The sequence below is a fragment of the Lepus europaeus genome, chromosome 3 (genome assembly GCF_033115175.1).
Source record: "Lepus europaeus isolate LE1 chromosome 3, mLepTim1.pri, whole genome shotgun sequence".
NCBI lineage: Eukaryota > Metazoa > Chordata > Mammalia > Lagomorpha > Leporidae > Lepus > Lepus europaeus.
The window spans coordinates 15264622-15290261 of NC_084829.1; the positions used below are offsets into that span (position 1 = coordinate 15264622).

The window sequence follows — 25640 nt, forward strand, 5'->3', positions numbered from 1 at the left end:
TAGGATGCCAGCTTCACAGGTAGCAGCTTAACGTGCTGCCCCTCAGTGCAGGCCCCTTTTCTTTTCTTTAAAGCATATTCTACCCAGTTTTCACTGGTAGGTTTTTTAAAGCATACTCTATCTAGGTTTCATTGGTAGGTTTCATTGCCAAAATCCAACAGCTTGGCCAGGGCATGTTGGGAACAGTGGCCCCTGTAGCCCTTCTGCATCCTGGGCTGTTGATGTCGCCTTCATCCCCATCCATCAGTGTAAAAATTAGGTCCCTCCTCATGATTCTGTTTTTATTTTTACTGGCTAGTGTCGTCAGGGAAAGGGTGGACTGGAGAAATTTTTTGGCCTGGTCAGAAGTCCATCTTGTCCTACTTGGGGAGAGCAGACCCAATGCCGACATCTCCATGTTACCTGCTGTGACCGTGCTGATTACAGCCCTGCTGCTCTGGTCCTGCTCCCAGGTTTCCTCAATGGGGAGATGTTCTCTGGCGTGCGCTGTAACAGCCCCTCTGCCCAGCCACTTCCGTGCCTCCCTACCTCCGCTGCTCCCCACTAAGTGCAGGTTTTGTCCTGTGTGCATGGTTCCCTCTCCTGCCCCTAGAATTGGAGGGTACACACATTGGTGCAGTTGAGGAGTCCAAGCACCCTATCAGCGCAGGGAAGGCATGGACCTTAGAAGAAGACTTATCTTTGAAAAATAAACTGTGGTTTGCAGGACTTGTCAAAGCAGCCACCATCTGCCGATTGCTGAACCAAGGCAGGCAGCTGTCCTACCAAAGCCAACAGATTAGCTGGGGTGTTGGTACTCGGCGTGCAGCAGCAACAGAGGGTGTGATGTCTGACCGTATGGGCACCATGGCTCTCCCTGGGGAGCTGTCGAGGGGCAGCATGTGGCTTCTGTGGCCAGAGTGTGACCAGATGCGATTCAGAGTGACGTTGCCTACCTGCTGAGTTACTGAGTATTGAGGACTCTGAACAGACAGATCCTGCCCACGTTTGCCTTTCAAGATCCTCTGTGGATCACCAGTTCTGGCTTCTCATGGCTTCTCATGGCTTCTCTGTCTTCCTGGGGCTGCAGCCTTTATCTTACCCTTTCCCTGGGGCCAGCTGAGGAACTCTGCCTAAAAGTGCCAGATGCCTGCTAAACTGCTGTCCCTTGGAAGGTGTCCTTTTGTCCTTCAGATGTGTGTGCTTGTGCTTATGGCCTCGGGCAGGCCTTCGCTCTGCCGCTGGTAGCCAGTGGGTCCATTGCTCAGCGGCAGCATCCTCCTCTTTCTGCTGTCTGCTTACATGACTTGGGCCGTGGCCTGGTGACACACAGTGGCCCTCAGCCGCAGAGACGCCCAGAGCGGGGCCTGTGGCGGCGTATGCCGATCGTAAGTGTGCGTACAGCTCTTGATGCCTACATCCACATCTGCTTTGTTCTCAGGGAAGGTCTGTTTCTCTAACAACGTTTTACCGGACAGCAAGAAATATCATGAACATGTGCTTCAGCAAGGAGCCTGCCCCAGCTGAGATCGAGGTGAGTGGGGTTGACCTCTTGCTACCTGGGTGGAGGGGCCTTGTGAACCGGAAGGACTCTGGTGGGCAGGGGGCTGCTGGATGTTGTAACGTGGGTTCATCTAGACTTGTTCAAAGGCCAGGAATAGTGCAGTGAAGACAGTGAAAGTCCCTGGCTTCACCTGGACTTCTCGGCGCAGAGGCCGTGGGGTGTCATGTCCAGGGGCTGGGCTACGGGCCCTCTGCCTCGCGCTGCCAGTGCAGCCCCTGCCTGGCTGTTCCCCGTCCTCGGGGGTCTGTCATACAAGAAGATACACGGGGCCCCCTGCAGTCACAGCTGTGCTTTTCCTTCTCTCCCATTTTCTGTTTAATGGGGTTGGCAGTTGGCCTCTGCCAACTCCCTTCTTTGGGTTACTATGTGGTTCATGGACAGGGAGCACATCTGTGCCCAGACCAGTGTGCGGGAGTTGTGGTATGAAGTGCTGCAGGGCCCAGACTGGGTCTGGTTATTTCTCCTCAGCCAGTGGCCACCAGGGACCCCAGACACTTAGCTGTGGACCGGGGATGGGGTCCAGTCACTGGTGGAGGCAGCCACTGCTGGGAGTAAGGGATGGCACTTCTTTTCTTTAATCATAGACATCACCTCTGGAATATGAATCCAGTGGGGTTCATGCCATGTGTCTAGGCGGAACCCCAGAAGTTGCAGCCATCCTGCTGTGCCCAGGCTTCCTGGCAGGGGGCCTTTCCTGCTCGCACAGGGTGGCTGCTTCCCTGCACCTGTGCTGTGGGGTGCACACTTCTGCTAGTGGATCCACCATGGATCTTGAGCCTGGCGTCCTCATTTGGGGAACTCTGTGTATGCTGCCAGCCCTCTCCTGGCCCTTTGAAGATGTAGCTGTCTGTCGATTAGGGTGTTCAGCCTTGGCACTGCAGCATGAGTGTGACCTCACCTTATTCCCTGATTTGGCCCCACCCAAGCCACCTCATGGCTGTGGCTGCTGTGCTGGTCACTGCTGTCTTCCATCCACGTCTAGTCCTGAGTCTGGGACAATGTGATCCTAATGGCCATTGTCAAGGCACTCGTGGCACCCAGAAGTGCAGGCCGTGGCTGTGCCATGTGTATCCCGTGGGAGGCTCCTGGAGGCAGAAGGGTTTATTGCTAATAAGAGTAGCTAATTTTAATGGTTTTCTACAGGGGAATTAATTCCCTCTGAAAGTTGACGATTTGCTAAAATTCAGAGTTCAGTCCAGGGCTGCCTTGTGGCTTGTGTTCCCCACTCTGTAAAGAAGGTGGGGAACCGCGTCTTGGCTGGTGGGCAGAAGCTGGGGCCGACCACTGTTTAAGAACAGTCCTCCTCCGCCTTGCGGCGCCGGCACACCGGGTTCTAGTCCTGGTCGGGGCGCCGGATTCTGTCCTGGTTGCCCCTCTTCCAGGCCAGCTCTCTGCTGTGGCCTGGGAGTGCAGCAGAGGATGGCCCAAGTGCTTGGGCCCTGCACCCCGTGGGAGACCAGGAGAAGCACCTGGCTCCTGCCTTCGGATCAGCACGATGCGCCGGCCGCAGCGCGCCAGCCGCGGCGGCCATTGGAGGGTGAACCAACGGTAAAGGAAGACCTTTCTCTCTGTCTCTCTCTCACTGTCCACTCTGCCTGTCAAAAAAAAAAAAAAAAGTCCTTCACTTCCCACTTCCGCACAGATGCCCCAGAGGTTGGGAGCTCTGTCAGCAGATGGGGGGCAGGGGGGAGGCCACCGCCCAGACTCCTCAGTCAGGCTGTTGCTTTTTTCCTTCTGGGCCAGGAATCCTTCCTGATGTTGAATGCATTCAAGATGTTATTTATTTATTTTAAAGGAAGAGTTACAGAAAGAAAAGAGGCAGAGAGAGAGAGGTCTTCCATCCACTTGTTCACTCCCCAAATGGCCACAACAGCCGGAGCTGGGCTGATCCAAAGCCAGGAGCCAAGAGTCAGGAGTGTCTTCTGGGTCTCCCATGCAGGTGCAGGGGTCCAAGGACTTGAGCCATCTTCCACTGCTTTCCCAGGCCAGAGCAGAGAGCTGGATTGGAAGTGCAGCAGCCAGGACTCTTCACCAGTGCCCATACGGGATGCAGGCACTGCAGACGGCAGTTTTCCTGCTACGCCACAGTGCTGACCCCTGAATTCATTCTTGATTTGTGGACATGGACACCTCCAGCTTGGTTCCCCTTGGTCAAGGTCATGGTGCCGTGGGATGTGCAGTGGCGTTGCTCTGAGTACTTTGAGCTGAGCGTTTTGTGGGCAGATGAGGGAGATGATGCTGTGCTCTCAGAACAAAGCAGAGAGGTGTCTGGCAGCAGAGGGTTTTAAGAGGGCAGCTGTGCAGCTGCTTACCTGGGCTCAAGGCATGTTCTTGATCTGCTCTTCATCCCAAGATCGGTTTGGACAGAGCTTGTGAACAGCAATGGAGAGGCTCTTGAACCTGCCAGTGTGTTCCCTGGCCCCCAAACCACACCCCCGTAGTGCCCCACTTCTGGTATGATTGGCCTGGGTGGTAGTCCTTCTTCCCCAGTCTTAACCTCCTCCAGTGACCGTCGCCTGCAGCCTGGAGGCTGACCCCTTGTGACAGCCAGGCTTCAGGTGGTTCCAGGTGTGGATGGTGCACATGTGAGCAGACGCCAGCTACAGGTGGTCACAGGTGTGGACCGTGCACGTGTGAGCAGACGCCAGCTGCAGGTGGTCACAGGTGTGTCGTGTGTGTGCACCATGCACAAGGCTTGCCAGCTGCAGTTTTGACAGCAGGAGCAGCGGAGTAGGAAGTCTTCAACCTCTTTCCTATCATTGCTTCTTTACAAGAATATCGTTTGGCACAACATTCCTTTTCATTTACTGCGGTAACATACATGGTTGCCAGCAGAGTGCACCACCTGGCAGCTGGGCTGCCGTCACCTGCACCGGTCACAGATGTATCAGATCCTCCCGACCTGCAGCCTCGTACTCACCAGGCACGAGCTCCACAGCCCCTCCCTGCAGCGCCTGACAGCCCCCGTTCTCTTTCTGACTCTGGACTTGGATGATTGCAGTTAGCTGCCAGCAGTAGAAACCTGTGCTGTTGTGCTTTGTGGCCATCCCGTCACTGAGCATGTCCTTATGTCTTCAGGGTTCACCGTGGTGCCCAGTGTGATTCCTGTCTGTGTATGCTGTTTTGGTACTTTAAAACATTTGTGGACAAAAAAGCTTTTGAAGCTTTTTTCTTAATAAGAATTTTCCATGTTTTCCCATGGTACACTTTCCTCACGGTCTTTTGGAAGGCCCCTCGGTTCTTTTTTGGCTCATCTTTCGATGCACTGGGGCTGCTGTGAATAGCGGTGTACAGCCGCGTCCCAGGCCGGGAGAGCACCCGGAGCTGAGCCTGTGGTTGCCGTCTGATTTAGCGTTCAGTCTGGGTCGCCCAGGAGCAGCTGTGAGCCAGTGTGGCTGGGGCTGACAGGTCATTTCCTCTTCCCACAGCAAGAGTACTGGAGGCTGGTGGAAGAGAAAGACTGCCACGTGGCCGTGCACTGCGGCAAGGTGGACACCAACACTCACGGCAGCGGGTTCCCGGTGGGCAAATCTGAACCCTTTTCAAGGTACCTCTGTGGGCCCTCTTGTCTACGTTCTGGGGACTGGGTGGCAGCCTTCCCCTGCTGGCCTGTGACCTCCCTTGTCTTTCCCTCCGCAGGCACGGATGGAACCTCACGGTCCTCCCCAATAACACAGGGTCCATCCTGCGTCACCTCGGTGCTGTGCCTGGTAAGTGGGACCACAGCTGCCTTCCCACCGAGAGCCAGGGCCCGCAGCTGGCACTGAATCCCCAGACTGGAGATGGTGGTTTGACAGTGAGGTCACAATGGAACAGTGACGTGCACAGCGTTCGCTTTCAAAGCTGCTCGGGCTCCCGCAGGCTGGGGCCGTGATTCTTGGTCGTCAGAGGCCAGGGGTGAGGTGTGCGTCACACACTTCCCAGAAAGCCAGGAGCTGTGACGTTTGTGGACCTGAAGGCCAGGACTCGCAGAGGACCCATCCTGAGGACCCGTTCCCAAGCTGTATCCCACTCTACTTTTTTTTTTTTTTTTTTTTTTTAAGATTTATGTAAAAGAGTTTCAGAGAGGGAGAGACAGAGCAAGCTTCCATCCACTGGTTCACTCCCCAGGTAGCTACAGCAGCCAGAGCTGGGCCAGGCTGCTGCTTATATGGGATGCCAGTGTCAAGGGATAGGATGCCACCACGCCAACTCCCACCCCACCCTTTGCATAGGTGGTTGGCGCCTCTGTTCTCAGCCTGCAGAACTCGGATGTCTCCTGCTGTTTTGACAGTGGCCTCATTGTTGATTGCGCTTCTGTATATCCACTAGATAAGAGGAGATACTGTCTTCTCATGGAATTTTATCTGCTTTTAAATCCCATTTCTTTCTCTCCTTATTTAAGACAATAGAGTGTTTTTTTAAAAAAATGTATTTATTTATTTATTTGAAGGGCAGAGTTACATACAGAGAGAGGGAGAGACAGATCCTCCATCCAGTGGTTCATTCCCAGAGCAGCTAGGGCTAGACCAGGGCAAAGCCTGGGACCTGGAACTCCGTATGGGTCTTCCATGTGTGTGCAGGAGCCCAAGCACTTGGGCCAACTGTTGCGCAATGCCAGAGTTGCGGGCCGCTGGTTAAAGGGGTTGCACCCAAAGTGATTTGTAACTACTGCTCTATTGAGACACTGTTGCCATGCTATAAGCTGCCTTTTCCCTCTTTAGGAGTGACTATTCCCTGGCTCAACATTGGCATGGTTTTTTCTACCTCATGCTGGTCTCGAGACCAAAATCACCTTCCATATATTGACTACTTACACACTGGTGCTGACTGCATTTGGTGAGTAGGCCCGGCCCTCTCCACAGAGTCCAGGTTCTTGGGGAGGGGCTGTGGAAATGTGAGTCAGCCGTTCCCTGTGGCCTGCTGGGGTCCATCGGGTAGCTGGAGGTGTTTGGGCTGTGGACACCATTTGCTGTGGGAGTGTTGCAGGCGGAGCAGGGTATTGTCTGGAATGAGCTGCTCTGTGCTTACTGCCCAGTTAGCTTCCTCTTGGCATTGCCTGCTAATACCTCATCGGTGGTTTTGAGTTTGAAACATTCATTTTGTTGTTGATTTAGAATTCTAAGAGTTTAAAGTGGAGCAGTTGCTGTGGCCACAATTCTCAGCTTTCTTAGAAACCTTTCTGATTTCTCGACGCCTCTCCAGCTGGGGCCACAGTAGAGTTTTTAGGAGCTGTGGCGGCATACGCGTGTCCTTGCACAAGCTCTTCCACTGTGTGCACAGCGTGTGGGGGCCCCTCTGGCGGTGGCAGGTGCAGAGTGGGAGCAGCCCAGCAGATACTCTGGCGTCGGAGAATCCCTCACTGTTGTCCTGGCGCAGGATCAGCCTTTATTAAAATAAACATGGAATGGGTTCCCTCCAGGGCCAGTGACGGTGGCTGCTTGTTTGGATTTGGGAGCACTGCTGGTGGACAGCTGCACCACAGAGGCGCAGGAATAACCCTGCCTGCCGCCAGAGCCATTCCCGGGGGGATGGGGTATGATGTGGCCTGGGACCTGGGCAGGGCCCCTCCGTCTCCGCTCCACCTCTGAAAAGCAGCTGTGACGTGGTCCACGTGGGCTGCTGCTTACTGCTTACGCACTGGGCCAGAGGCAGCGACAGGCGCGATGCCGTGGGCCCTCACCGAGGGAGAATGGGCCGAGAAGCTGACGCTGTGCAGGTTTTCTTTCTGTTAGCAACTGCATTTAAATCACAAGCCGTGACTCAGTGCTGGCATCGCGATAACATGGTGTAGCTGCTGCCTTCACTTAGTGACTGAAGCCGGGATCTGACAGCCAAGGAGTTTCAGACACCCAGGGAGGGGCTGCTGCCCGGCCTGCACTGTGGAGATGCAGGGCATGAGGGCAGGTGGCGGGGTGACCTGTGACATTCCCCAGGACCACTGCCTGCGTTGTGTTTGGTTTTCACTGTTGGTCAGTGGCGCCAGTGGCTTGGGCAGCCCGAAATCCTGCCAGACCATTGTCCACTCACATCCTGTGGCTCAGACTGCCTGTGCTGACCCTGGAGTCAGGTCTGGTTGCCCCTAGCCTAGCTCCACCCTGGAGGGATGGGAGACTTGTTCATGCTCAGTGCCTGGGTGCAGGGACTCCGTGGGTTGTCAGTATGGCCAGGTGGGCTCCTGGGGACACCAGTGAGACCTCCCCCAATCCCAAGAGCGCATGGGGGTTGCTTCGGATTCCTCTGTGGATCAAGCAGATCCTGCTAGTTCCTGCAGCTGGGGCCCTGCTCCTCCTCGTACTTCCCACTGGCGCTGGCACTGCACCCAGAAGGGCCTGTGCGTTGTCCCTGGGCTGCTGCTTCCACCACTTCTTGGTTGCTCATAGTGCCTACACGGGCCCTGCGGCCAGGGTGCTGCTAGGCAGGCTAGGTTCCTACACCGTGGATGCCAGGATTCCTGGGGCCTGGCCCCCTCCACGCCCCTGTGCCCCAGCAGCTGGAGGTGGGCCGGCTGTGCACGTCCTCAGCTCCTCCCCCTCCTGGGCCTAACATGGCTCTCGTGCTCTCCTGGCTCACCGCCCACGCAGGCGCACCCTGGCAGGAAGCTGGGGAATCGCATCAGCTCCATCCTGAGCTTCCTTATGGCAGCGGTAGGCGGCGCGGAGCTCAGGCAGGCAGGGACGCTGTGGTGCCGTGTGCCCCAGAGGCTAGCAGAGATGGCCCTGTGTCTGGTTCTCGTTCAGAGGGCTTCTCTGGCATCTGGTTTTGGTAGAAAGGCTTTGGCTCACTGTGTGAGTCAGATGTACACAAAAGATGATGTTGTGGGCATGGCTGCGGTTTTGGTTTGGCCCTATGGGCCAGGACGACCGTGGCCATGGTGGGCAGTGACGGCTCCTGGTGCCCGGCCAGCCCTGTCCCTGCCGTGTGGGACCCCTCCTGTGCTGGGCCCGGTCCACTTTGCAGATCTGGGTGCTGCCTCCCCCAGGGAGGTGGGGGTGAGCCCTCCTGTGCACAGGGTCCTTAGCAAGCCTGGACTTTGCCCGTGTGTGCTACCCCACAGGTATTGCATTCCTGCTGAGGAGGAGAACAAGCTGGAGGGTGTGGTCCACACCCTGCTGCAGGCCAACGGCACCCCCGGGCTGCAGATGCTGGAGAGCAACGTCATGGTACGTCCCCCCTGCCCCCTGCCCACGGCTTCCCAGGGCCTTGTCCTTGGGTGCTCAGAGCCATGCCGCAGAGTCGCCCTCCTTGCTGACCAGCCTTTCACGGGCTCCCATCGCATCCCACGGGACCCTGGGTGGTGGACGTAGGGAGCGTGCCTGGCTGCCTGCAGGTTTGTGTGGCCCCTGGCGAGGGGCCTAAGTTGGGGCAGTGGCTCTGTGTCTGCCTGTGCTTTACTTGTTGGGCCACCAGCAGGAACCAGTAGTTCTGGGTCTCTCTGGCCTGTGCTGATACTGTCTCTGCCTTGATCTTGTGACTCAGAGATCCTGGGCTGTCTGGCACCTGGAGGATGACAGCGGCCCCTCCAGCAGCCTTCTGCCCATGAAATCGGCCCTATGCCTGGTTCCTGGCAGTGCTGGGTGGGGCCAGGAAGCCGGCTCAGCCCGTCACTTTGGGGCCAGTGTTGATTTAGAACTATTGCTGCATTAGGAATGATTTCCTGCTAGTTCCTGAAGGAGCAGGAGGCCGGGGAGGAGGGCGGGGACTCAGCCTGGCCCTGTTCCTCAGATCTCGCCAGAGGTGCTGTGCAGAGAGGGCATCAAGGTGCACAGGACGGTGCAGCAGAGTGGCCAGTTTGTCGTCTGCTTCCCGGGCTCCTTTGTGTCCAAAGTGTGCTGTGGCTACAGCGTGTCCGAAACCGTGCACTTCGCCACCACCCAGTGGACGAGTATGGGCTTCGAGACTGCCAAGGTGAGCAGGCCCAGCTGCCGCCCCCGTAGCGCGTCCCTGCGCGTGCGCATCTGTCTGCACACGGTTCCATCTTGGCGTCTGTCTGGAATCCCGAAGCGTCGGCGGGGAGGCTTTTCTGGGCAGGTTTGCAGGGGTCGGTCGGCACTGCCTGGTGCCCTCCCCGAGCTGCTCCAGGGTGAACAGAGTGAGCGGCAGAAAACCCCTGCTTTTTTTCACGCTGCAGCCGCCGCCTCACACGGAGGCGCCGCGACCCAGTGTTGACGCCTTTCTCCCCTTGCACAAAATCACTCGCTGCCCATAGCTCTTCATTCCCGCTGCTTCCGGTTTGGAAATCCAGGTAGTCCGCCTGCTCCCTCTACCAGCAACTGCCTGGACAGCAGCGTGCTGACCTGATGTGCTGTGATTCCTCTTTTAGGAAATGAAACGTCGCCACATAGCCAAGCCCTTCTCCATGGAGAAGTTGCTCTACCAGATTGCGCAAGCAGAAGCCAAGAAGGAAAACGGCCCCACTCTCAGCACCATCTCTGCCCTCCTGGATGAGCTCAGGTAAGAGGCTCTGGGCCAGGGAGTGCGGCCCGCCCGGCCCCTGCAGCAGCCGCTGTCCTAAGGAGCAGCCGCTCTCTGGGGCCGTGGATTCATTGTCTCCCTCGCTTCATGCTGTGTCAAGTCTAGGTTTCCTGGTGTGCTGTTGCCGGGGAGTGAGCGGGAGGCGGGCCCTGCTGACGCAGCCATGCCTCGCCCGAGAGGGCCGTGGCCAGGTAGAAAGGGAGAGCTGTGGCACCAGCACTGGCCTCTGCAGCCCAGCAATGGGGGATGGTGTGGCGACTGACCCACAGTGCCTGAGTGTGCATCCACGCCATCCCGCTCGTGGGGGTGAGCACCAGGCAGTGTGGCTTCTGCACAGCCCGGTCCTCGGGTTTCTGCCCCTTCCCAGGGGTGTGGTCAGCAGGCCACACTTGGGATTCTGCCTGTGTTGGTGCAGCTTTGATGGTGACACCAGCACAGGTTTGTTAAATCTGTCCCGGGCTCGGAGTGGTAGAGGGGCCCTAGCCACAGCCAGGCGTGCTTCTGCCCGCAAAGCACCTTGGTGGCTCCAGCAGCCTGGACAGTTCTGACCTTGTGAGTGACTAAGGGATGTGAGCTGCAGCTGGGCTCCCACCCGCGCGTGTGCACTGTGTGGGGCAGGCCGGCCCCCTGCAGAGCTGGTGGAGTGCAGGCCTCGGTGTGGCCCGCAGGGACACGGAGCTGCGGCAGCGCAGGCAGCTGTTCGAGGCGGGCCTCCACTCCTCCGCACGCTACGGCAGCCATGACGGCAGCAGCGCGGTGGCGGACGGCAAGAAGAAGCCTCGGAAGTGGCTGCAGCTGGAGACGTCCGAGCGGCGCTGTCAGATCTGCCAGCACCTGTGCTACCTGTCCATGGTGAGCCCTCCCCGGGTGCCGGGGCCCTTCCCATTATTCATCCATCTCCGGGCCCCACACTCCGTGCTCCCCATTTCCTTCTCAGGAGGTCGTGCAGGGCGGGCTAGAGTGGCCCCTACGGTCCTTTGGTCATGTGACCCTCTCACAGCCCCTGAGCACGTGGGATTCTGTTCAGGTGAAACTGCACCCTGCTCACGGTGTCAGCACCCTCTGCTCCGATGTGCGCCTTGTGCCCTTGCATCCGCCTGTCTTGGGCTCCGTTTGCCTTGACGGACTGGTTCCTGTCAGCTCTCTTGCTGCTCAAGTCCCATCCGCCTCCTTGTGGCCCCTGCCAACCCCCAGGCCAGCGTCAGACAGATGGCACTGGCGTAGCCCCTGGCCCTCAGTGCGCAGCCGCCCTGATACAGCTCTGGGCCTTGGGGCACGCCCAGCCAGGGCTCACAGTGGCTCCCTGGCGTGGAGGGTAAGCTGTCCGTCAGCCCTTGGCCCTGTCCCGCTGTTACTCCCAGAAGCCACAGTGACTGGAACCGTGTGGCAGGACTTTGTGCCCCTTCTATCAGTGCCGGGCCAGGGTGGAGATCCGGCCTGCCTGCCTCCCCCTGCATCTCCATCACCTCCCCTACGGCCCTGTGCAGAGGCCCAGACAGCCACTCCCCGACGAGTCCCCTGTTGTGTGTGACACTGAGAAGAGGGATCAGTTCCTCACTTCCCTGGTGGGGGAGCCACTTCCGGGGTGCTGGTCTCTCCCCACGTCCCGTGCTCTGGGGTCACAGAAGTCCCAAGCTCTCCCCAGCCGCAGGGGTGGTGCCCATGTGACGCTGGCTGTGCTGTGCAGGTTGTCCAGGAGAACGAGAACGTCGTGTTCTGCCTGGAGTGCGCGCTGCGCCACGTGGAGAAGCAGAAGTCCTGCCGGGGGCTGAAGCTCATGTACCGCTACGACGAGGTCGGTGGCAGCTGGGCCCGGGCGTGCGCGGGCAGGGGAGGGTCGCGTGCCTCTCCTTGCCCACACAGCAGGAGTTGCCTCCTGGCAGATAGCTTTGTCCAGAGACTGATGTTGTAACTGATGGGCTCTGGCCCAGCCTGCTCTGGGGAACCAAGGATTGCGACTGTTTGTTCCAGAGTGTTCTCCTTGGGCAGGCACAGGCTGCTTCTCCCTGTGCAGATTTGTCCTTGCATGCTGGTGGCAAGCAGTTCCAAGGAGCCGGCCAGAGCCCATGGCAACAGTGTGGTTCTGTCCTAGGCCTGGCTGGGGCTGGATGTGCCATCGCCATGGCTCAGCGTCACCCCATTTCCCAAAATGGGGCCCTCTCCTTGCACCAGTCTTCTTCCTCTTGGGCCCTGAACTCATTCAGGCTCCTTGTTAGGTGCCAGTAGCCACCTTGTCTGTGTGTGTCTCAAAACAGGATCACCTAGGTCCTCCTTGTGACCCCTTTTGCTGCCCCAGCACCACACAACTGACCTCTGAACTGGACCCGCCTTTGGGGGATGTCTGGTGACATCATTGGAAGCCAGCAGCACCTCCAGGCTGTGACCGCCAGAGGTGGCGGTGGCTGACAGCACTGTCCTGGGGCCCAGTGCTCCTCGGAGCCCTGCCCGTGCCTCGCTGGGCTGGGCCCTCTTCTCCTGTGGACCTAACCTTCAGCTGCTCCCTCAGCGCCCCAGCCACAAGTTTCACCTGTGCCTCGTTCACAAGGGATTTGGTGTCCCATTCTGGTGTCCACGGTGTCTGGCGAGGTCCCGCAGGAGACTGAAGCCTGTTGCACTGGGCTGTTGAGCTCCTCCCCCAGGCAGAGGCCCACACTGCGGCTCCCGGCATAGGGACGCTTGGCAGGGGCTGCCTGGCCTTCTGCCCTGCCACGCCCGCAGGCCAGCCCCGCAGGGGAGATGTCAGGGCAGTACCCTGAAGCCAGGCTGAGAGAAGCCGCACCCTCCCCCAGCTGCAGCTTGGCTTGTTGCGCCCGTGCTGGGTTCCGCAGCTCCACTGCAGGTACGGCAGGGCAAAGTGTGTGCGTAGCTGTGACGTCAGGGTGGGAACCTGAGGCCCCTGGGGAAGGGGTCTGTAGCGGATACCCCTTTCCCAGCAGTGTCCCGCGTCTTTCACCTTCCCTGGAGCCCCTCAGGCACAAGCACCGTGCTGCCCCGTATAAGGCTGCAGGCCCCCAGGGCCACCCCCTTGCGAGGCCTTGCATCCGCTGGACACACTGGTGTCCTCTAAGGGGCCACAGCCAGTGCAGAGCCTTGGTCCGTGACAGACCGGCAGCTTCCTCCCCTGCAGTGGTCCTCGCCCCCTCTCGGCGGCCACAGCCACCTGCCCGGCCCCTTTCCTGCAGTGCTGGCTTGGCCTAGTGGTCGGGGTGGCTGTGGGCTCCTTCAAAGGAAGCCAGGCCTGCCGGAGCCCTGCGCCTCCCTTCCAGGAGGGGCAGCCAGGACTCGCATGGCCACGGCTGGGGCAGACTGCACAGGGGCAGAGCCCCAAGTTTGTGGTGAGGGAATGGAGAGGTAGCTCATTTTGGTGTGAACACATTGTCCACGCGCTCTTTGAAGCCATTGGCTGGATCATGATTGGGGGCTGAGAGATGGCAGAGGGTTTTGCTTTTAGGAGCACGTGGGATGACGGCAGGGACCCCTTAGCCTGCCCACAGCCCCTGCTCCTTGATGTCAGAGCCAGGTATCAGGCAGGCTGGCGAGTTCTCTCACCAACACCCTGCACAAGCTGACAGTGAGGATCCTGCGGAACTCCGGTCATGGCTGGTGGCAGCAGCCACTGCAGCCGGCTGGGTTTCTGTGACCCGAGTCCTACAGTGCTGTGCGTGTCGGGGTGGCGAGTCTGCCTCCGGCCTTGAGGAGCGCAGAGCCTTGCACTTGTGCATTTGCGCTCCTTGGGGAGCTGCTGGTTAGAGGGACCAGCACGAGCTGTGTGCCCAGTAGCAAGTCACCCGCCCACTGACCTGGGACCCTACAGGAGGTTCTCAGCCCGTGTACACTTGAGCCACGCCACTGGGGTGGCACCCAGGAAATAGGATCCCCTGTCCACCATAGAAGCCACTGAACACGTGGCATGGCTCCTGGGGACGTTTTTCAGGCTCTAGGCCCTCTGAACATCTGTCCTCCCAGCCCCTCCAGGAATGCCCTCAGGGCATGCCAGGGAGGCTTTGGAACATCCTTCGGCCAAGTGTGTTATGAGGGGGCAGGTCTGGGGCAGGCTGCAGGAAACAAAGGTGACAGTGCTTTTCTAAGAATGTGGCCCTGCCGCTCCCCAAGGCACTAGAGAGAGAAATGTGAGAAGCAGAGAGAAAGAGAACTCCCACACACCGGTTCACTCCCCAGCTCCTGTGACAGCCAGGCTGGAGTCAGGCTGAATCCTGACTGTGAACCCAATTCAGGCTCCCACGTGAGTGGCAGGAACAGTACCTGAGCCATCGCTGCTGCCTCTCAGGCTGTCAGCAGGAGCTCCAGTGTGGGACGCCAGGCCAGACTACCGCCTGAGGCCACCTTCCAGGCTGTCACTGTTCTCACCTCCACTTCCTTCAGGGCCTGGCATCCGGCATCTGGGTGGAGCTGCCCAAGACTGCATGGTTCTTAGCCTCCTTGGCCCAGAGATGGGCCGAGGGCGGAACAGTGCGGGATGAGTGGTGGTAAAAGTTATAAAAGTAAAGGTAACGCAGCCACCAGTCAGCGGCCCTCGTAGGTGAGCTACAGGCAAGCCGCTTCTGTGTGCTGTCTCCCTTCCCTGGGGGAGGGAGCAGCAGAAATGTCCTCCAGCCAAGGCCAACCAGGTGGAGTGGCTTCTGGTGGGGGGATAGCCAAAGTGGATCCACCAGCTTCAGTGTTTGCCCACGCCCAGAGCAGTGTGGCAGAAGCCACCGCCTGCAAGTTTGCCTTTTACCGGGACTTCAGGCTGCAGCAGGAAGCAGTGGGCTGAGCTCACAGCTCAGCCCTGCCCTTAAGTAGCGTGCTAGCTACGTCGGGGCAGGGAGGACCCATGGTGGTCCCCAGCATCTTTGAGGCCCAGGTGGCTCCACGGTGGCTCCACGGGCTGTGTGGCCTCAGGGAGGTATTCTGAGTGAGGGCCACTTCCCTGTCCCTTCCTGCGGCCACACAGCCCTTCGCTAGCCATGTTTGTCTTGGACACGATCTGGCTGTCCAGGACAGGAGTTGGAGTGCTCCACTTCAGCGCAGAAGCTCAGACAGAACACAGTTCTTGGCAAGGAGTGATGGACTTCCTGGGCGACGTTAGGGTGCTCAGCATTTTAATCTGGCCTCGTGGCTGCCGGGGCCCGCCCTCGTCTTGGCCGGTGGGCGTGGAGCGTGCCGCTCCGGGTTGAGGGCCTTGTTCGCAGGGGATGCTGAAGCCCGTCGCAGCCTCTGTTTGCACACGCTTCCCGGGCGGTTCCAGCCAGGCCCTGCTCGGCTTCCTGCAGGTCCTGGGGTCCGTTCGCTCCTCAGAGGGCTCATTTGTCATCTGCTCCGCCCCAACAGGAACAGATCATCAGTCTGGTCAACCAGATCTGCGGCAAAGTGTCTGGGAAGAACGGCGGCATCGAGAACTGTCTCAGCAAACCCACACCAAAAAGAGGCCCCCGCAAGAGAGCCACCGTGGACGTGCCGCCCTCCCGCCTGGCGTCCTGCGGCTCATCCAAAAGTGCTTCGGGCGCATCGTGAAGATGCAGACACCGCGTCGATTTCTATATATTTTTTGTAATTATTCTATTCTAGTTTGGAGTACTTGCTGTAGGATACAAGCTGTCTTTGCACTAGCTCTGAAGAAGACTTTCTTCTGGTTTTAGAGAACTGATTTTGTTCTAGCATTAAACCGTTGAACCATTGTTTTGTACTTAGAATACCTAGACACTGCAGTCCGATTTTGCAGCTGCCGTATACTCCCTGTTTTAAACCCTTGGGGCTGTATTAATTTGTATTGCCCCTGTGGCTGACAGAAAGCCTTTTTGTTTTGATTTTTTTTTGTAACTGTTGGGGGAAAAAGGCTTTTTAACCCATTTTTGAAGAGGGTGAAGTTTGGAGAACAAATTTTAAAACCATCAGTCATGTGAGCAGATTTTTCTAGATTGGAAAAGGGATAGGAAACACACACACACACACACACAGAAAACTTGAGAAACGGCTTCGTCTGGCCGTCTGTTCTTCTGTCACGTGCGACATGAGCTTGTGTCTGAGGCCGGAGAAGCCGCGCCGCGTCTGCTCGGGCAGTGGTGGCAGCTGGAGGCGGACGCTGTTTCCTGACCACGGGCAAGACGAGGAGACGGGAGTGACTCGGTTCTCTCACCAGCACACCACTATGCATCTGTCTGAGGAAGAAGACCGCCTGCCTGGGAGGGGTCACGTGAGGGAGACCTGTGCCTGATTCCATTAGGAAATCCATTCTGTTATTTTTGGTGCTGTTGGCTCCTTTATCAGAAACCCTTCGATAGCGTCCCTCCGGAAACACCAGGAACACAAGGTGAAGCCCCGCGTGCGCCCCGCCGTCGCGTGCACTCTGACATTCCATCCGCATCGCCCGCCTCCCGCCGCACCTGCCCCGCTCGGCGTCCTCTCTCCGGCCGTGTTCCTTTGTATCACTTAGAGCCACTAGGAGGGCTGCAGTTCTTTTTGAATGTGAAAATGCATTTGTGCTCATCTTGTCTATTTTTCTCTTCATGTTGTAACAAAAAGGAAAAGAAAATAGAAAAAAAGAATCCCATCCCTTTTGTACATATGCCTGTAAATTGTTTTAAATACTTGAGCCTTTTTCTCAGTGGGGGCGGGGCGGGGGGGGAGAAGACGAGATGAAGAAAAGCCTTACATTTCAGTTTCTTCATCGGTTGGATTGGATGCTTACAGGGTTTTTCTTGTAACGTTTATAAGTGCTGCTTACATCACTGAACAACAACACAATAATGGCGTAGCTGTTGCCCGTCTCCGGTTGTGTGTACAGTATGTGTGGAATAAAAAAGGGAAGCTGTTTTCACAAGCGGTTCTTTGTTTCCTACTTGGAGTCACCGACCCCATAGCTGCCCACACTGCACTGAGCTTGCCCGTGGGGACTGCCGCCTTCACCGTGCCGGCTGTTGTGGAGACTGAACTGTGGGAATCCTAGCTGACCTAAGAGTCAAGCGTCGCCAGCGTGCGTGTCCAGTGTTCTGCCTTGCTGTGTCCTCCCCTCCTCGACAGTGACTCCTGCCTCCGGCTCACAGGTTGACGTTTAATTTATTAGCGCTGCTCTGCACCCTCCCTGGGGAGGGAGACTTCATGTGGTTTATTGCCAGTTTTTGTTTACTTTTCAGGTTTGTACTACAAGGTTTAATAATAAAACAACATTTTTTTGGCTATTTGTCTGTCTGGTGGAAGCGGGATGACTGCAGCTCTCTTTTCTCATCCCTGGGAGAGGGTGGAGAGGCCCCCTTTGGTCAGGGAGCGGAGCCGAGGGCCGTGCCACAGGCAGCTGAAGGCCAAAGCAGGCGGCTCGCGCGGCCCCCAGCCGGAGCCTGCCTCTCCCCAGGCTGTCGGAGGACAGCGGCTGCAGCCCTTGGCTTGGGGACGAAAGCCAGGCTGGGTCAGAACGGAGCCTGCCTGCAGCCGGCTCTGTTGAGGGGAACTAGAATCCCTCAGAAGCAGCAGTGCGGAGCCCACCTCTCCCGCCCAGGCCCTGCCCTCACGCGCCGCCCTGGGTGGCGCAAGGGCTCTGTGGTGGCTTCAGCACGTGCGTGCCCACAGGCCTCTGCACAGACTGGCTGCACGCCTGTGGTTTCAGCTCAACTTTATTCTCTCCTGTCAGTTTCTCACACATCATTGGCAACTGTGTAAAAATCCAGAACCCCACACCAACCGGACTCGACAGGCGGACTTGCGCTCCCAGCTCAGGGGTCCTTCTCGGGTGCTCAGCGCGCAGAGTCGCTGTCATCACTGGCCTCTGCAGTGGCCTCACAGTCGGGCTGCAGCGTGGCCAAGGCCGTGTCCACCTGCACCTCCTCCTCGTCAGACTGCACGAGGGGGGACTCGCTGGCCTCCTGGGCGGCCAGGCTGGTCCGGGTGCAGGGTGAGGAAGGCGGCTCAGCGAGGAACGGCGAGGGGCATGGGACCTCAAGGGTGATGCCGCAGGGTTGGGGTTCAGGCCCTGCAAGGAAGAGCAGAAACTTCAAGTTGCCTTGGACAGCAGCCCGCTCAAGTCGGCTAGAGTGAGGGGTCTGCAGAGCGGAGCTGCCCCTTCTGCCCTTCGGGGCGACAGGATCCCTGGGACCACCAGTGTGGGGCGCCCTTCAGGCCCACAGCAGGCACATCACACACGTCACAGCCGCTGGCCTCCGTTCTCCCAGAAACTCCTGGGACTTGGTGTTATCTGCAGCTGCACCAGGGGTGGGCCCGGCCCCCTCTCCAGTGCCATGACCTCAAGCCCAGGGCCCATCCCTTCTTGCGACGAGACCCTGCACTGAAGTGTGAAAACCATGGCAATGGAACGTTCTAGAGGTGTTCCTGGTGGTGGTGGTGGCGTGGGGGGGGTCTTTCCCTTTTCCTCTGGGGAAAAAGGTGAAAACAAAGACGCAGCCAGAAGTGGCTGGAGAGTGGCACGGCACTGAGCCCAGGTCGAGGTCCCTGGGCCTGTCAGTTTCGGAACAAACAGGAATCAAGCTCAGGGAGGCAGGCGCACGGTGGAACTGTGCCTGAGCCGCCAGCACGGGTTTGTAAGATGCAGGCCGAGCGCTGTGCTTGACGGGGGAACACACAGGTGCTAGCAGGGCGGCCACCGAGTGTGTGAGCTGCACAGAGCTGCCTGCGCTTCACTCCTGCCTACAGGAACCAGGCCAGCAGAAGACAGGTGTGCACACTCGGGTGCCAGGAGGTGCTGGCTGAGCTGGGAGAGGGCCACACTGGGTCCTCCCTCTGCAGAGTCCGTGTGTCAGCCTTACCTGTGACAGGGGACTGCGCAGCGCCCTCCTCTCCACCTGAGTTCAAGAAGACATCCAGGGCCTCCTGGTCGGAGATGTCCATCAGGTCCATCTGCTCCAGCATGTCCACGTTCACCTCCATGGACGACATGCTGCCCATGGGCTCTGGGAACACAGGGCACGCACATCAGTCACGCCTCTGTCCTCACTGTGACCGCAGGATGGGTGGCCAAGGGCCACAGGGCTATGTATGACATCACTGCGGGCCACTCAGCATTATCAACGCTTGATCAATCTATAGCCTGCTAATTAACGAGTCCTGCCTACCACCCATCCCTGCCTTAGAAGATGGGGTTCCAGTGGCACACTTCAATCTGGAACTTGACAGCTGCCCAGTCACCCTTGGTTACAGTTCTGCCTACGCTGTGCAGCGGTCACTCCGTTCCCAGCCCTGGGTTTGCAGGCACTGGAGGCAGATGCATTCCCAGGGGTCAGCAGTTCTTGGGCAGCACAGGGAGCTGCCCCCGGGGCCACCGTTACCAGACACGACTGTGCTGTTGGAGCTTCCCCAGGCATTCTGGGCAGAAACGATGCCACGCTCTAGCAAGTCTGCCCTGCCGCGGGGACATCTCAGGCCCAGCAGTTCAGAGTCGTCTGTCTACAGGAGAGCTGCCTGCAGACCGGCGAAGGTGCAGCCCTCCTGGACGCCCAGGCTGTCTGGGCCCAGGCACCTCACAGTCTGGAGTGCACACAGGTACAAGCCAGTGAGGTCCTCCCAGGCTTGACAGGGCCTGGCAGACACAAATGCTAACCCAGGAGCAGAGATGAAGGCAATTCTGATGCACGCAGCATTCACAGCACACCCAGAAACAGACGCGTGCGAGAGGGGACGTTGGCTCCCCTTCCCACGAGTGCCAGGTGCCCACTGCCACACTGTGACGCAATGAAGGGCTGTCACAGTGAAGTCAGAGCGGTGTTTGAGAAAGAGTCAAGTAGCTTCTAGACAGGAAAAGTGTAATCACTGACATTCAGGGCTCCAGGCACATGGTAAATAACCAGAACTCCACAGAAAATTAATGAACTAGAAGACAAGGAATACCCCCTCCCCATATACCCGGAAGCGAAGTTGAAGACGTGTTCACAGTTCCGAAAGAGGGTGGAAGAACTGTTCCAAGCATGCTAACAGCAAGCCTCACTACACCAACTGCACTGAACATCAAAGGTTCTCTAAAAGACAGCCACAGAGAAAGAGCAGATTACAAAAGAGCAAGAAATAATGAGGCTGACAGGCAATTCTGAACGGGAAAAGCCAGAAGGCAGGAGAACAGTAAGTTCCAAAAGGTGACATAACTGTCATCTGTGAGATAATTAGGTCCCAGTGAAGATCAAGTGTAGGATACGCACTTCAGACCAAGAACACCCTCTCCGGAGCCTGCGCTCACTGCAGGCAGAAAGGAGATGTGAGTGCAAGCCAGAGGTTTCTGTGCTGAATGAAACTGCACAGCCATCATGGCAGCGGGGGAGGGCTCTGCACGGAGCAAAGCAGCCTTGTTTGATTTGGGAGGGGGCAAGAGTCTATCTTGGGGGCCGGTACTGTGGCGCAGTGGGTAAAGCTGCCTCCTGCAGTGCTGGTATCCCATATGGGTGCCGGTTGTAGTCCTGGCTGCTCCTCTTCCGATCCAGCTCTCTGCTGTGGCCTGGGAAAGCAGTGGAAGATGGCTGAAGTCCTTGGGCCCCTGCACCCACGTGGGAGACCCGGAAAAAACTCCTGGCTCCTGGCTTCGGATTGGCGCAGCTCCGGCCGTGGTGGACAATGGGGGAGTGAACCATCGGAAGCAAGACCTCTCTCTGTCTCTGCTTCTCTGTAGCTCTGCCTTTCAAATAAATTAATTAAAAAAAAAAAAAAGTGTGTCTTGGACACAAAATCATGGAAAGTCCAGCACTAAAGAGCTGGAAGAATATGACTTCTGTATTTTAGGTGGGAGCAGATCTCCCATGCTATGTGGCAACACCCAGTGCAGCAGTGTCGGGAGCTGGCTGTTCAGAACTGGCCCCGGTGTTGACTTTGGGTGTGTCAGCATCACAGCGTGGTCCTGACACCCACATGGGACACTGGTGCGTTGTCCTTGACTTCCGAGGCTGGGTGGGTGGTGGCAGAATGAAGGCTCAGTGGTCAGTCTTGTTCCTCCTGCCGGCCCTGTCCCAAGGGGCGCTGGGCAGACGGCCTGCACAATTCCTTCTATGGGTACAGCGGCCTTTCAGAACGCTTTTCTGGTTTCTGCTTCCACTTCACTTGTGAATGGAGCACCTCTCTAAAAGGCCAAGAATGGGGCCAGTGCGGTTGTAGCAGGTAAAACTGCTGGCATCCCATCTGGGCGACATTCATGTCCTGGCTGCTCCACTTCTGATCCAGTTTGCTGCTAATGCTTCTGGGAAAGCAGCAGAGGATGGCCCAAGTGCTTGGGCCCCTGCACCCATTGGGGAGACCAGAAGAAGCTCCTGGCTTAGGACCAGCCCAGCTCCGGCCTTTGCAGCCATTTGGGAAGGGAGCTAGCAAATGGAAGCCCTCCCTCTCTAACTCAGCCTTTCAAATCAATCAATAAATCTTTAAAAAATAAAAATAAATAAAAAATTTTAAAAGGCCAGGAGTGTAACTCTAAAGATAGACGAGAGAAAAAGGGGACAGAGAAGCAGAAAGCAAGCGTTCAGGTCAACAGCACTGTACAAGGCAGTGATGAAGCCAGGCGGCTCCCTAACCACATCAGGTGCAAGTGAACCAAACGTGGCAGTTAATGGAGAGCGCCTGTACAACCGCTTTAAACAGGAAATCCTGCTCTGTTCTGTATATAGGAGGCACTACTGAAACAAAGACACAGAAACAGTGAAAGATTTTTTTTTAAATAGAAACCATATGTGGATGAACAATTTAAGAAAACAGATACAGCTAATGAGTATCAAACAACGGATTTTAAGAGGAAGTAAAAGTGGGGCCGGCACTGTGGCTCACTTGGTTAATCCTCCACCTGCGGCGCCAGCATCCCATATGGGCACCGGGCTCTAGTCCCGGTTGCCCCTCTTCCAGTCCAGCTCTCTGCTGTGGCCCGGGAAGGCAGTAGAGGATGGCCCAAGTGCTTGGGCTCCTGCACCCGCATGGAGACCAGGAAGCAGCTCCTGGCTCCTGGCTTTGGATCGGTGCAGCGCCAGCCATAGCGGCCATTTTGGGGGTGAAACAATGGAAGGAAGACCTTGCTCTCTCTGTCTATAACTCTGCCTGTCAAAAATAATTTTTTTTTAAAAAAGAGGAAGTAAAGATTTTTAAAAATCTCTACATGACTATTTGTGGGCATGTACTCTCTGGGAGGGAGTTATTAATGTAACTCTTTGATGTCTGACATTAGCCCCAAAATCAGTAGCTGTTCTCCAATCACAGTGAAATACAATTAAAAGTCAGTAACAGGATCGATGCTATGGGGCAGTAGGCTAAGCTGCAGGGGCCCAAGGACTTGGACCATCTTCTGCTTTCCCAGGCACATTAGCAGGGAGTGGATTGGAAGTGGAGTAGCCAGGACTTGAACTGGTGCTCACAGAGGATGCCGGTGCTGCAAGCCAGGGCTTTAATCCACTGCACCACAGCACCAGCCCCAAGCCTGAACCTTTAATACATACAGGAGCAAGTGTCTGGCGCAGTAGTTAAGACACAACTTGGGACATCTGCATCCGTATCGGAGTTTAAGCCCTGGATCTGCTTCTAGCTTCCTGCTAACATGCGTCCTGGGAGCAGGTGGTGGCAGTTAAGTTCTTGGTTCCGGCACAAATTACTCAGGTTTACAATGCCAAAGGAAATCTGGCCACAAAGTACAGCAAAGGCAGTAGAAGCTCTATGGGCAATTTATGCCAGTCAATTTGACAATTCCATGGAAATTCTGCCTAAATAAACAAGAAATAATCTCTGGAGCCATCAGAAAACAGGTACCTCTTCAAGAAAAGTTCCAGGGCTGGCACTATGGCACAGGTTAATCCCCTTTGTGGCGCCAGCATCCCAATGGGCACCGGTTCGAGTCCCGGCTGCTCCTCTCCTGATCCAGCTCTCTGCTATGGCCTGGGAAAGCAGTGGAAGATGGCCCACGTCCTTGGGCCCCTGCACTCAACATGGGAGACCCAGGAAAAGCTCCTGGCTTTTGGCTTCAAATCGGCGCAGCTCTGGCCATTGTGGCTGTTTGGGGAGTGAAACAGAGGATGGAAGATCTTTCTCTCTCTCTCTCTCTCTCTCTCTCTCTCTCTCTCTCTCTCTCTAATTTTAGCTCTCAAATAAATAATAAAATCTTAAACAAAAAATGCAGAAGTCCCTGGTTCCAGACAGGGCCTGAGGCCAGCTCTAGCCCCTCAGAAATGAACCTTGAGAGCAGTACACTCAAGATGGCGGAATAGGCAGGGAGCACACTAGTCCGGGAGAGACAGTTTAATATAAGTGGAGATACTGCAGGGTCAAGGAAGAGTAGGGGATGAAACAGCAGAGGAAACTCTTCCGGAACTAGTGATTCACAGTGGACCTGCGTGGAGAGCGTGGGAGCCCAAGTTCGGGACACCAGCGGCAGACTCAACGCACCAGCGCTGGAACGCGAGGTGAGCCGAACCACAATAGCCCGAGACACCAGCGGGCAAGCGGAAAGAGGAGGCTAGAGGGAACGAGGCTTGAAACTCCGTGGGGAAAAGTTCACCAGGCTAACTAGAAGAGAGAGAGAAAAAAAAATAAAAAAAGTGACTGATACGGACACAAGTTTCTCTCTCTCCGCTCACCTCTCAAAGGCGAGCAAGACAGAGCAGGCGCCATTTTGGACATACGTCATAAGCAGGGCGACCTCAGGTCTGCACCAGCCCTGAGCCTAGCAGAAAAACCTGACTCTGGGGGGAGGGGTGAAATAACAGGAGATTAGCATCTAACTTGGCAACCCAGTGGGAGACTGCAGGAGAATTGGAGCCCACACTGAGGGCAGCAGAGATTCCCTGTGTGGTCCTTGGGAAAGAGCTTCCAATCTCTGGCTCCTGTGGGTATATCATTTGCCTGCTAACTACCTCCAATTACGTTCAGCTGTGCGGAATTACTTCCCTTTTGAATCAAAAAAAGAAAGAGAGATTTACCACACCTAACCTGGAAGTGTCATCCTTGACACACCCTCAACCCTGAGGAACCAAACACAGCTCTCAGTCCACACTCATCTCAAGCCTCTAAGGCTCCACTGAAAGCAGACAGTCCACTTAATATAGTGCCATAGTGTAACAAGAAAAAACACCACAGTGAAGAAACCAAATATCTCCAACATGCAAAACAACAAATGCAAAAACCAAGCTAACAAGAACAAGGAAGAAACTATGATGCCCCCAAATGAAAAAGACACCCCAATTCAAGATTATGAAGATGATGAGATCGAAGAAATGCAAGAAGCAGATCTCAAAAAATTGATAAGAACATTAAGAAGTTCTCAAAAATAAATTCTTGAACTACAGAAATCCTTCATGGACAAGATAGAAAATCTCTCTCGTGAAAGTGAAATATTAAGGAGGAATCAAAATGAAATGAAACAACTAGTGGAACAAGAAACTCTGATAGTGACTAGAAATCATAATGAAATGAAGAGTTCAATAGATCAAATGACAAACACATTAGAGAGCCTTAAAAACAGAATGGGCGAAGCAGAAGAGAGAATATCAGACTTAGAAGACAGAGAACAGGAAAGGAAACAGGCAAACCAAAGAAAAGAAGAAGAAATTAGAAATCTAAAAAATATTGTCGGGAATCTACAGGATACTATTAAAAAACCCAACATTCGGGTTCTAGGAGTTCCTGAAGGCATGGAGAGGGAGAAAGGATTAGAAGGCATTTTCAGTGAGATACTAGCAGAAAATTTCCCAGGTTTGGAGAAGGACAGAGGCATCTTAGTACAGGAAGCTTATAGAACCCCTAATAAACATGACCAGAAGAGATCCTCACCACGACATGTTGTAATCAAACTCACCACAGTGAAACATAAAGAAAAGATCCTAAAAGGTGCAAGAGAGAAACGTCAGATCACTCTTAGAGGATCTCCAATTAGACTCACAGCAGACTTCTCATCAGAAACCCTACAAGCTAGAAGGGAATGGCGAGACATAGCCCAGGTACTAAGAGAGAAAAACTGCCAGCCCAGAATACTATATCCTGCAAAGCTCTCATTTGTGAATGAAGGTGAAATTAAGACTTTTCATAGCAAACAGAAACTGAAACAATTTGTTGCCACTCATCCTGCCCTGCAAAAGATGCTTCAAGATGTCTTACACACAGAAACACAGAAACATGGTCACCAATTTGAAAGAAGGTAAAGGAAGGAAACCTCACAGCAAAAGATCACAGGAAGCTCAATTTCTCTTTGACATAGAATTAAACTCTGATGCTCTGTTAAAGCAATGTGTTAAAGTAATCTATTATGTTCTCTTGATGTCTGTTAAATTCTAATTGTTCAAAAACAGCTGAATTTTTATTAAGAGCTATGGGTTATTTAAATATGTGCTTTTTTCAAAAATTTGAATAATCACCTTGTAACAATGATCAAACTTGGTCTATGTTATGTCATGATTTTAAGAAATCTTATTTCAACCAGATATTTTGGATTTTGAGCCTTCTTGGCATTCTTGACAGGCATTCAAAAAATCAAAGTTTCAAACAATCTGGTCTCTAAAATTTCCAGTAAATCCTGGACTTTGGTTTTTCCAGTTTGGGCCCAACTGAAAAAATCGAAGGACCTATGTCTCTCATCTTATAGAGACACCAACTAATCAGTCTATTTGGAGTATATTAGAAGTACTGTCAAGATGTGATGTGGTACCAGACTTTAAGTTTCTATAATGGAAAATGCTATTAATACAAATGTTTGAGA

The 25640-nt window shown here is 55.5% G+C and overlaps 2 protein-coding genes across 5 annotated transcripts in view; one reads left to right on the forward strand and one right to left on the reverse strand.

Moving 5' to 3' along the window:
- Positions 1-17175, forward strand: part of JARID2 (jumonji and AT-rich interaction domain containing 2) — a 254562-nt gene extending 237387 nt beyond the window's left edge. For all 3 annotated transcript variants that reach the window (XM_062184688.1, XM_062184691.1, XM_062184692.1), the window contains 10 exons: positions 1421-1513; positions 4972-5090; positions 5183-5253; positions 6247-6361; positions 8580-8685; positions 9248-9430; positions 9846-9976; positions 10666-10849; positions 11685-11792; positions 15329-17175. In XM_062184688.1, the coding sequence (XP_062040672.1) occupies positions 1421-1513; positions 4972-5090; positions 5183-5253; positions 6247-6361; positions 8580-8685; positions 9248-9430; positions 9846-9976; positions 10666-10849; positions 11685-11792; positions 15329-15511 (1293 nt within the window). In that variant the 3' untranslated portion in view covers positions 15512-17175. The remainder of the gene's footprint in view (positions 1-1420; positions 1514-4971; positions 5091-5182; positions 5254-6246; positions 6362-8579; positions 8686-9247; positions 9431-9845; positions 9977-10665; positions 10850-11684; positions 11793-15328) is intronic.
- Positions 17176-17588: 413 nt separating this feature from the next.
- The window catches only part of DTNBP1 (dystrobrevin binding protein 1), a 147568-nt gene continuing 139516 nt past the window's right edge, over positions 17589-25640 (reverse strand). For both annotated transcript variants that reach the window (XM_062187339.1, XM_062187340.1), the window contains 2 exons: positions 18751-18894; positions 17589-17960 (listed from right to left, as the gene is read on the reverse strand). In XM_062187339.1, the coding sequence (XP_062043323.1) occupies positions 17725-17960; positions 18751-18894 (380 nt within the window). In that variant the 3' untranslated portion in view covers positions 17589-17724. The remainder of the gene's footprint in view (positions 17961-18750; positions 18895-25640) is intronic.